A 10,429-nucleotide genomic window follows, 5' to 3' on the forward strand; every position below is an offset into this window, starting at 1 on the left:
CTCAGCACCACTTCTGGCTTTTTTCTGTGTAGGCCAAACTCCCGGCCCCCTTCCAGCTTTTTTTCTATGTGTGTGGTATTGAGGCATCAAACCCGGGTCTTCATGCATGCTAGGCAAGCACTCTACCACTAGGCCACACTCGGCCCAGGTCTGACGGTTTGAACCCAGGGCCTGGGCACTGTTCCTGAACGTCTGTGTACTCAAGGCTACCACTGTACCACTTAAGCCGCAGGGGCATGTCTGGCTTTTTCTCTGTATGTGGAGCCAGGGGATCCAACCCAGGGCTTCATGCATGTACGGTAGGCAAGCACCCTACCACTAGGCCAGACTGCCGGCTGGTGAGTACCAGCGTTGAGTGGCAGGCCCTGAGTTCAAGCCCTGGTACCGGCAGCCACATTTCGCGATTGAGGGTCACGGCCAGCTGGGGTAGAACCAGTCCTTGAGACTCCATTTCAAATAATCCCAACAAAAAGCTGGATTGGAAGCATCAGTCCAGGGGCGGGGTGCCGTCGGTGAGCAGAAGGCCTGGCCGGGCACCGGCCGGGAGGTTCGGGGCAGCACGGCTCTCATCCCAGCGGCTGGGCCCCGGCCCGGGGCGATTACGAGTTCTGGGCCATCCAGAGACGCAGCTTGTCCATTGAGGCCCAGCGTCCGCCTCCGCTTCTTCTCTGAAGGCTGGTAAAACGTGCAAGTTCCCATGCGGAGGCGCAGCTCGAAGGAGGCGGCCTGGCGCGGCCGCTTTCCCCACCCCGCCGGCTCGTTTCCGGTCTGCCCCGACGTCATCAGGCGGCGCCGGAAGTGCCCCCGCGCTGCCTAGGATACGAGACGCGGGGTTGGCGGCTGAAGAGGCCGGGCTGGCCGCGCCCACCAGGTCGTCATGGAGCTTTCCCCAGAGCCCTGCGACTTTCCTCGCGCCTGGGACGACGACTCGGACCTGGAGCCGGAGCCGGATCCGGACGCGCAGGCCGAGGCCTACGTGGCTCGCGTGCTCAGCCCGCTGCAACCCAGGGCTACGCCGCCGTGTGCCGCGCTGCTGTCCACGCCCGCCGCGTCCACGGGCGCCGTGGAGCCCAGGGCCGCAGCCAAGCTCCCGACCGTGGGTAGGCCGGGCCTGCTGAGCCTCCCCCCGGAGCTGTTACTCGAGATCTGCGCCTACCTGGACGCGCGCCTCGTGCTCCACGTCCTGCCGCGCGTGTGTCACGCGCTGCGGGACCTGCTGTGTGACCACGTCACCTGGAGGCTGCGCGCGCGCCGCCGCGTGCGCGCGCCCTACCCAGTGGTGGAAGGTGCGCGTTCCTGGGACCCAAGGACGCGCGCCCGGGTCAGGCTTGGAGGATGGGGGTGGGGAGAAATATCTAGGCAGCCATAAGCACCCACTAAAAGCAGGCTTCGGGGCTCATCCAGCTGGGAGCTTGGAGGCTGAGGTCGTTTCAGGTGGTGCCAGAGTGATTTCTAGGTAAGACATGAAGCAGACATTTGGATCCTGAGGCTTCACCAGTTAGGGTCCCCGACCAGGCTTCCCAGCTGGTGTCAAAGTCTTAACACCTGTTGCAGGAAAACACTTGAGACTTAAGTCTTGGGCTGTTCACGGGCTCAGAATGACCTCAAGAATCCTCAGGCTTATTGGCCCACAGGGGGTGGGGGAAGATGGCCTAGGATGGAGGACAGGGACGGATTGATATTGTTGGTTTAGACATGTTGATTCTGACATTCCACTAATCTGTAGGCAGAGGAGCTGGGCTCCTGGGTCAGGGTGTCTCAAGATGTGGCTGTGGGACACTTCATGCCCTCCCCCTTCTCCTCTCCTGGGAGTTGGGCTTGCCCACTGTTCTTGAGCTTCTTTTGCCCAAAGCTAGCACTCTAACTTCTTGAGTTACTGTGCCATTTCTAGCTTTTTCAGTTGATGTTGTACTGAGGAATGGAGCCCAGGGCTTCATGCATGCTAGTCAAACATTCGACCACTAAGCCACATTCCTAGCCAGATATTCTCTTGAAGAGTTGGAGAAGAGTTGGATACATAAGCCAGGTGTTAGTGGCTTAAGCTTGTCATTCTAGGGACTCAGGTTGGTAGATCTTAGGGTCAAGCTTCAAAGGCAGTCTGGGCAGAAAAAGCCATGAGACTCTTGTTTTGTTTTGGATTGGTCACGGGGCTCTGTTCCTGAGCTCTTCAGCTCAAGGCTAGCACTCTACCACTTTTGATTTATAGGTGGTTAACTGGAAATAAGATTCTCATGGACTTTCCTACCTAGCTGGCTTTCAACAGTGATCCTGAGATCTCAGCCTCCTGACTAGCTAGAACTACAGGAATGAGCTATTGGTCGGGAAAGGCCATGAGACTCTTATCTCCAATTAACAATTGACCAATGAACTTTGATAGCCTCCTGTGTATTTAGATTACAGACATAAGGCACTGGTGCCCAGCTTTGTATTTTGTTTTTGAACAGCGTTTCACTATGTGCTGTCTGGGCTGCAATTCAAGGTCCTTCTGTCTCTATCTCTAAAAGAGCTAGGAAGCTGGACCCTAATTACACATGCCTAAAATCCTAGCTACACAGGAAGCTGAGATCTGAGGGTTGCTATTCCATGCCAGCCGGGGCAGGAAAGTCCCTGAGATCCTTATCTCTAGCCACCAGAACAACCAGAAATGGAGCTCAAGTGATAAAAAGTGCCAGTCTTGAGCCAAAAAAAAAAAAAAACCAATATGCTCAGGGCCAGGGCTGAGGCTCCAAGTTCAAACTCCAGGACCAGCGTGGGCGTGTATACACATGTGTATGCACACACACAGAGTAGCTAAGATGATCAGACCCAATTAGGAAGGCTTGGTCATGAGACCCCAGCCTGATGATTGAAGGACTGAGGTTAAACCTCAGCCTCCTGAGGCTACCATCTGGCTGGTGTGGGCTGGAGGATGAATCCTAAAAAGATGGCCTTGAAGCCCAGTCTTTGGGAACTGAGGTGAGCAGTGACTGTGACCAGGCTAGGAGGTGGGTGAAAGTTGTCCCTAAGGCCAGAGCCTGGGTCTACCTGGAACAATCTAGCTTGTACTCGAGCTAAGTCTGGCAGCCAGGGGTGGGCTCGTCCGTCCAGCTGGTGCCCAAAGGGGACCCTGCATGGTGCCCCACAGAGGAGGACTTTGACTGGCCGACAGCCTGCATCGAGCTGGAGCACCACCTGGCCCGCTGGGCAGAGGACGGGCGTCGGGCTGAGTACTTCTGCCTGTCCGACGGGCACTTTGCCTCCATTGACTCAGTGCTGCTGCTGCAGGTGAGGGAAGTTTGTGGGGAGGGTAGGCCGAGGTGGGCCCGGGAGGCTCAGGCTGCATGTCTTTGCTCCCCTGCCAGGGTGGAACTCTCTGTCTGTCTGGCTCTCGCGATCGCAATGTCAACCTGTGGGACCTGCGGCAGCTGGGGGAGGAGCCGAGTCAGGTGCTGGTCAAGTCCTTGGGCACAGAGAAGAACAGCACCCACAAGGTGAGTGCCACGCGTGGGGAGGCAGCGTGTGGGGTGGGAAGGGGTTCCAGTCCTGCTCCACAGTAACTGTGGGACTTCATGTGACCTGTGCGATATCACTGGGCCCCTGCCAGGGTGAGACTGCGTGGAGATGGGTTATGCAGTGATGTGAACGTTCATGACTTTTGTGCCCCGGCTGGCTTTGAACCTCAGTCCTCAGATCTCAGCCTCCTGAGTAGCTAGGATGACAGGCGTGAGCCACCAGGCCCAGCTGGGGCACAGTGTTTTTGAAGAGGAGATTGCTGGGGATTGAACCGGTGGCTTGGTGCATGCCATGCAAGTGCTCTACCACTGAGCTACACCCCCAGCCCAGCCCTTTTGTTTTGACATAGGCTCTCTGTACTGGACTGGGCTATCTGTAGCCTCATGAGCTTCTCATGAGCTGCTTCTTCCTCAAGGCTAGCACTCTTAACACTTGAGCCAAAGCTACTTCCAGCTTCTTCCGTTTCTGTGGTACTGAGGAATCAAACCTGGGGCTTCATGCGTGATAAATAAGCACTCTACCACTGGAGCCACATCCCCAGGCTGAGATTAATGAGATTTCCTATATGGTAGAGTGTCACAGTCTGGAAGATTTCCCTCACTCAGTGCACATGACGGAATTGGACAGGGGCAAAAACATGCAGGGCACAGGCAGACTGCAGAGTTCCCGAAATGTAAGTGGTTTCAGGTTCCTTCTGCTGACCTCATTCTACAGCTGGAGTTTAGTAAGAATTCCTGGTCCAGGCATCAGTGGCTCAGACTGTAAACCTAGTTACTCAGGAGGCTGAGATCTGAGGGTTGAGGTTCAAAGGCAGACAGGGCAGAAAAGTCTGGGACACTCTTCTCTCCAGTTAACCAGAGAAAAGCTGGAAGTGGAGCTGCGTCTCCAGTGGTTGGTTGAACGCCAGCCTTGGGCACCATGCTCAGGGACAGTCCTGGCCCTGAGTTCAAGCCCTAGGACCAGCGCATGCACACACACACACACACACACACACACACACACACACACACCACAAAAGCAAAACAAAAACAAGAATTCTTGAATTGCCTGAGACCTTTTTTTTTGGGGGGGGGGTTGGGGGAAGGGTCATGGCTCTTGAATTCAGGGCCTGGGAGCTGTCTCTGAGCTTTTGTGCTCAAGGCTAATGCTGTGCCCGAGTGTCACTTATGGTTTTCAGGTAGGTAACTGGAGATAAGATTCTCATGGACTTTCCTGCCCAGCTGGCTTCGAACTGTGATCCTTAGATCCTGAGTAGCTAGGATGACAGAAGTGAGCCACCAGTGTCCAGCTTGTTTGAGCATTCTGTCACGACACTGTTCCTTGAGTTCCAGGCATGATGAGTGGCAGAGCACTTGGTTTGTCCTCACAAGTCCCCGGTTCCCATCCGTAAGTTAAAAACCAGTGCTTCTGGTCCTGATAGAAGAAAAGCTGTGCCAGGCTGGGGATGTGGCTTAGCAGTTGAGTGCTTGCCTAGCATGTATGATGCTCTGGGTTCAACTCCTCAGTACCACATACACAGAAAAAGCCAGAAGTGGCACTGTGGCTCAAATAGCAGAGTGACAGCCTTAAGCAAAAAAAGCTCAGTGAGGGGCTGGGAGTTTGGCCTAGTGGTGGAGTGCTTGCCTAGCATGCATGAAGACCCGGGTTCGATTCCTCGGTACCACATACATAGAAAAAAGCCAGAAATGGTGCTGAAGCTCAAGTGGTAGAGCTCTAGCCTTGAGAAAGTCCAAGGACAGTGCTCAAGCTCGTGACTGGCAAAAAAAAAAAAAAAAAAAAGCTCAGTGACAGTGGCCAGGTTCTGAGTTCAAGCCCCAGGACTGTGAAGGAAAAATAAAACAAAACAAAACAAAAAAAGCTGGGTGGCTCAGGGTGAGTCTTTTGATGGCTCTGAGCCCAGCCTTGCCCCCTGGCCCGCTGGGCGTGGGAGCTGGCGTGACTGCGGTGCCATCCCACAGGGCTGGGTGTGGTCGCTGGCGGCGCAGGACCACCACGTGTGCTCTGGCTCCTGGGACAGCACGGTGAAGCTATGGGACATGGCCGCTGACGGGCAGCAGTTTGGCGAGATAAAGTGTGAGGGGCTCGGGCAGGGGCTGGGGTGGAGGGCCCGTGTGGCCCCTGCCTCAGCTGGGCGCTTCCTGTGTCCCCAGGGGCAAGGCGGCTGTGCTGTGTCTTGACTACCGCCCTGACATCCTGGTGGCCGGCACCTATGACAAGAAGGTGACCCTCTACGACCCCCGAGGTGGGTCAGAGTCCTGGGCCTCTGTGGCTCTGTCGACTTGCCCCAGGCATACCTACCCAGCCAGTGGCCCACTCGTGACTGTGCCATGGGGGTGCAGGGCCACCAGGCCTACTGGGGCCGGCAGTACCCCACGGTTAGATTGGAATCCTCATCTCCCACTTCTTAGCCCTGTGACTGCCAAGCACCATTGAGCCTCAGTTACCTCATTTGTAAAAATCTCAGTGGGCTGGGAGCATAGCTCAGTGGTAGAGCACAGGGCATAGTATATACAGGCCACAGGTTCCCTCCTGGCACCTGGGCAGTTGGCATGAATCCATCCATCCTCCCTCTCTCTCTCCCTCCCTCCTTCCTTCCCTCCCTCCCCCCTTCCCTCCTTCCTTCCTTCTTTTGATGACCCTGGAGTTTGAACTCAAGAGACCTCTGCCACTCGAGTCCCCCCCTCCAGCCCTTCTGTTGTAGTTACTTTTCAGATAAGGCCTCATGATTTCCCCAGGCCAGCCTCTCTCACAGATCCTCCAGCTCTGCCTACAGAGGAGCTGGGATTATGGCATGCACACCACCACGCCTGACTTCTGTGGTTTATCCATTTATTCTTACTCTGTGGCACTGAAAGGCTGCTGAGGCATGGCGTAAGTGGCAGAGTGCCCGCGGAACACATGCAAAGCCACAAGTTTGAAGCCCGTTAGTGCAAAAAAGAAAAACATTGAAAACTAAAAACAAGAAAGAAAGGGCAAGCTGGAGGGACTGCAGGAGGGAGAGGGCGAGGGTGCGGGAGGAGGGGCCCTGGGGATTGTGTATCTGGCAGGAGGGAGGGCTGCGGGGTGTAGGGCTGAGCAGGGGTGCCAGTGGCCTCTGATGCCCCTCCATGCCCATTACCCTGCAAGCTGGCCCAGCCCTGCTGCAGAACTGGCGGCTGCACTCGGGCGCCGTCCTGGCGCTGCTGGCCGACGACAGGCACATCATCTCGGGCAGCGAGGACCGCACCCTGGTGGTGTTCGACCGGCGAGCCAACCGTGTTCGGCAGCGGCTGCAGGTGGGGCTCCCCTTCCCTTCTGGGGGTGCCTGAGGGACCCAGCCGCAGCCGGCCCGGTGCGAGCGCTCGTCCTGCGTTCTGTCTGCAGATGGACTCCTACCTGCTCTGCATGTCCTACCAGGAGCCCCAGCTCTGGGCCGGCGACAACCTGGGCCAGCTGCAGGTCTTCGCCAACCGCACCGGCTGCTTCCAGCTTGTCCGGGTGTGCCAGCCGCGGCCTGGCCGGCCCTCGGTGGGAGGGGAGGGGAGCGGGGCTGGCTTGGGAGTGAGCGCCTGTCACCTGACCCACCTGACCCCCCCCACCCGCCCCGCAGTCCTTCAATGTGGGCCACAGGTCGCACATCACCGGGATCAAGCACTCGCTGGGGGCCTTGTACACCACGTCCATCGACAAGACTATCCGGGTGAGGACGGCCCCCACCCGCCCCCTCTCGCCGGAGCCCCGACGCGCTGACCTCTGACCTCTGCCCTTCCCAGGTCCACGTGCCCACGGACCCGCCCTGGACCATCTGCACCCGCAGCCACCACAGCGTCCTGAACGGGGTAAGCCCCGCCCTCGGCCATGACCACGCCCCCGGTCATGGCCACGCCCCCGCTCCGCCCCGGCCCGGCTCCGCCCCCGGCAATGACCACGCCCCGGCAAATGACCACGCCCCGCCCGGCTCCGCCCCCACGCCTGACCCCCGCGTCCCCCCGTCCAGATCTGCGCCGAGGGCAACGTGGTGGTGGCCGCCTCGGGAGGCCTGTCGCTGGAGGTCTGGAGGCTGCAGGCCTGAGCCGGCGGAGGAGGACGACGTGGCCTTCCGCACGGCCGGCCCTGCGAGCCGGCCTGTTCCGGGGACTGCCCGGCCTGGTGCTGCCCCTGCCCCGCGCGCCCTCGCCAGGCCCGGGCGGGGCTGGCTGGGTCCCGCCCGGCCGGGGCCCCTCCCGGGTCTCCCGGGCCTGCTGCTCTCTCTCCCCGGGGCCTTGGTGGGGTTTGTGGAAAGGGCTCACGGTGTCGCCCGGTTGCCCCCTGCCGCGGCGCCCGGTGCTGCCGGGGTGCCAGGTGGGCGCCGCCTCACCTGGCCGGGCCCTGGCTTTGTTATTATTTGGAAATAAACATGGTGGAGTGCACAGGCGCGGTCTGGAGTGTGGGGTCACTGCCCACCCCACCGGCCGCGGGGACTGGGGGCCTCGGGGCGTGCCTGGGGCCCGGCGGGAGGGATGGTGAGCAGCAAGCAGATGCGGCTGCCGCGTGTAGGGAGACTGGGCGACCCTCAAGTGTGCTGCTGGGAAGGGGGGCAGCGCCAGTGTGACTGCCCTGGCTGGGGTCTGGGCCCGAGGGGTGGATTTGGGGGGGCAGGAGAGGGGGCCTGGGTGGAGATCAGATCCCTTGTGCCCACAGCGGAGCCCTGGCCCCCACCCCCAGCCCGGTCCAGGTGAGCTGCAAGGAGCAATCATGTCATGTTTATTGGAGGCTCCCCAGTGGTCAGGGCCAAGGGGTGGGTCAGAGGATAGCACAAGGCTTCTTCTCCTTGAAGGGGTTGGTGGCAGCTGGAATGCCCACGAGGAAGGGGTCACTTTTGGCCTGCTCCGTGCAGAACTGCAGCAGGTCTCGGGCTGCTTTGGACACCTGCAGACCCATCTGGTCAGCCAGGCCTGAGCAGCCACCCTCTCCCTAGCCCCACAATGCCCACCTCTCCCGCCCTGCCCTCACCTTCACCCGGTCAATGCCAGCCTCCATCCGCAGCTGCTCCACGGCCCGGCGGGCCTGTCCAATGTCACTGCCCATCGCCACCTTGCTGGACATCTGGGGGGAGGGGAGAAGGCGGTGAGCAAGCCACAGCCATGGCATTGCCTCCTGTGGGGCCTGGGGTGACCAGCCAGGCTCACCTCAACCCTCTTCTGCCTAGGACCTGACGATGCCTGGCTGCTTGTCCTCCCTGGCCACAGCCACCCCGCTCTGCTCCCTCCCCCACCAGCCTGGCCTCTTCAACCCCTACAGAGACTTTGAAGCCAGAACCCAGTGAAATGTCACCAGCTGCCACAGCAGAGGGGGTCCCTGCCCTAGGAGGCCCAGTGGCTGCCCTGGTGTCACGTGTCCCTTCTGTCCCCTGGGGGTTGAACAACTTGGCTGAGGAAGCAAGAACACCAGGCCTCTCATTAACCTGCTGGGCCCCCTACTGACTGTTCGCCCTCTGCCACCCCTGCCATGCTGCTTCTGCCTGGCTCCACACCTACCCTCTCTCTCCTCTCCCTCAGGCCACACTCTGTCACCCCCAGGGGACTGGATTCTCTCCAGCTATTTCTCAGCCCTAGAGGAAAACGCACCTTCCTGGGGCTGGAGGCATGGCTCAGTGGTAGAGGGCTTTGTGAGAGGCCTTGGGCTCTAGCTCCTGAACAGCAAAAGTTAAAAGAAACAAGCTAAGCCGGGGCGTGGGGCCTGATGGCTCACACGTGTAATCCTAGCTACTCAGGAGGCTGAGGATCAAGGTTCAAAGCCAGACTGGGCACAAAAGAACCTGAGGCTCTTATCTCCAATTAACGTCTAGAAAATGGGAAGTGGGGCTTAGCTCAAGGGTAGGGTGGCAACCTTAAGCTGAAGAGCTCAGGGACAGTGCCCAGGCCCAGGGGTAGGGTGATAGCCTTGAGCTGCAGAGTCCAGGGACAGCACCCAGACCAATTTCAAGCTCCATGCCCCACAAAAAAAAAGAAAGAAGAAACAAGCTAAGCTGGGCACCTGCTTACTCGCGCCTGTCATCCCAGCTACTCAGGAGGCTGAGATCTGAGGATCAAGGTTCAAAACCAGCTTGGATAGAAAAGTCCATAAGACTCATATTTCTAAGTGACCACCAAAAAGCCAGAAGTGGAGCTGTTGCTCAAATGGTAGAACACCAGCTTTGATCAGAAAAGCTAAGCAAGAATATGAAATCCTGAGTTCAAGTCCTGGGACTGAGATAAAACAAGTCAATAAAACCTGTCTTCAGCTCAGAGTGCTGCTGCTTGGCCCCACCTTTTTTTTGAGCACTGTCCTTGGGCTTTCTCAAGGCTAGTACTCTACTTGAGCCACCACCACTTCCTGCTTTTTTTCCATATATGTGGTACTGAGGAATAGAACCGGGTCTTTGTGCATGCTAGGCAAGCACTCTACCACTAGGCCAAACTCCTGGCCCCGGCTGGCTGAGATTTGAGGATCACAGTTTGAAGCCAGCCTGGACAAAAGATTCATCTCCAGTTAACTACCAGAAAACTGGAAGTGGTGCTGTATCTCAGAGTGGTAGAGGGTTAGCCTTGAGCAAGAATGCTCAGGGACTGCAAGCCCTACAATTCCCCAACCCCAGTATGCTGGAGATTGAATCTTGGGCCTCGCTAGCACACAGTTACACCTGAAGCGAACGTCCCCAGGTTTTAGCTTCGCACGTGAGTTGAGGGGGCGGCATTTCCTGACAGGCAGAAGGGTCAGTTGGGGAGGGAATCAGCAAGGTCAATTTGGACAGCACGGGGGTTTGGACTGAGTGCCTCATGCTTGCTACGGCAGGCGCTCCACCACTTGAGCCACCTCAGTCCATATCGGCCAACTTGGAGATTCCGTGAGGGTGTCAAGAAGGTTCTGATTTCCCACCTCGGGGCCTTTGCACTGGTGGTAATGGATCCTGTGGGGGAAAATGGTGTCTTCTTGGATC

The 10,429-nt window shown here is 58.3% G+C and overlaps 2 protein-coding genes across 2 annotated transcripts; one reads left to right on the forward strand and one right to left on the reverse strand.

The window, feature by feature from the left end:
* Positions 1 to 822: 822 nt before the first annotated feature.
* Positions 823 to 7,633, forward strand: Fbxw9 (F-box and WD repeat domain containing 9). The gene is made up of 10 exons (XM_090337068.1): positions 823 to 1,286; positions 3,125 to 3,264; positions 3,342 to 3,470; positions 5,451 to 5,563; positions 5,643 to 5,734; positions 6,619 to 6,767; positions 6,856 to 6,969; positions 7,082 to 7,171; positions 7,245 to 7,310; positions 7,469 to 7,633. The coding sequence occupies exons 1-10, from the start codon at positions 878 to 880 to the stop codon at positions 7,541 to 7,543; spliced, it is 1,377 nt and encodes a 458-aa protein (XP_090193194.1). The 5' UTR covers positions 823 to 877; the 3' UTR covers positions 7,544 to 7,633.
* Positions 7,634 to 8,253: 620 nt separating this feature from the next.
* On the reverse strand, positions 8,254 to 8,778 carry Gng14 (G protein subunit gamma 14). The gene is made up of 3 exons (XM_090337700.1): positions 8,640 to 8,778; positions 8,464 to 8,556; positions 8,254 to 8,379 (listed from the first exon to the last, which is right to left on the reverse strand). The coding sequence occupies exons 2-3, from the start codon at positions 8,554 to 8,556 to the stop codon at positions 8,254 to 8,256; spliced, it is 219 nt and encodes a 72-aa protein (XP_090193826.1). The 5' UTR covers positions 8,640 to 8,778.
* Positions 8,779 to 10,429: the final 1,651 nt, after the last annotated feature.

The sequence above is a fragment of the Megascapheus bottae genome, chromosome 1 (genome assembly GCF_031878675.1).
Source record: "Megascapheus bottae isolate mThoBot1 chromosome 1, mThoBot2.hap1, whole genome shotgun sequence".
NCBI classification, from domain to species: Eukaryota; Metazoa; Chordata; class Mammalia; order Rodentia; family Geomyidae; genus Megascapheus; species Megascapheus bottae.

Coding starts and splice junctions, on each gene's coding strand:
- Gng14 (XM_090337700.1), bottom strand. CDS start 8,556: ATGTCCAGCAAGGTGGCGATGGGCAGTGACATTGGACAGGCCCGCCGG. Junction 8,380..8,463: donor CTGGCATTGACCGGGTGAAG/GTGAGGGCAGGG, acceptor ATGGGTCTGCAG/GTGTCCAAAGCAGCCCGAGA.
- Fbxw9 (XM_090337068.1), top strand. CDS start 878: ATGGAGCTTTCCCCAGAGCCCTGCGACTTTCCTCGCGCCTGGGACGAC. Junction 6,970..7,081: donor GCTGCTTCCAGCTTGTCCGG/GTGTGCCAGCCG, acceptor CCCGCCCCGCAG/TCCTTCAATGTGGGCCACAG. Junction 7,172..7,244: donor CCATCGACAAGACTATCCGG/GTGAGGACGGCC, acceptor TGCCCTTCCCAG/GTCCACGTGCCCACGGACCC.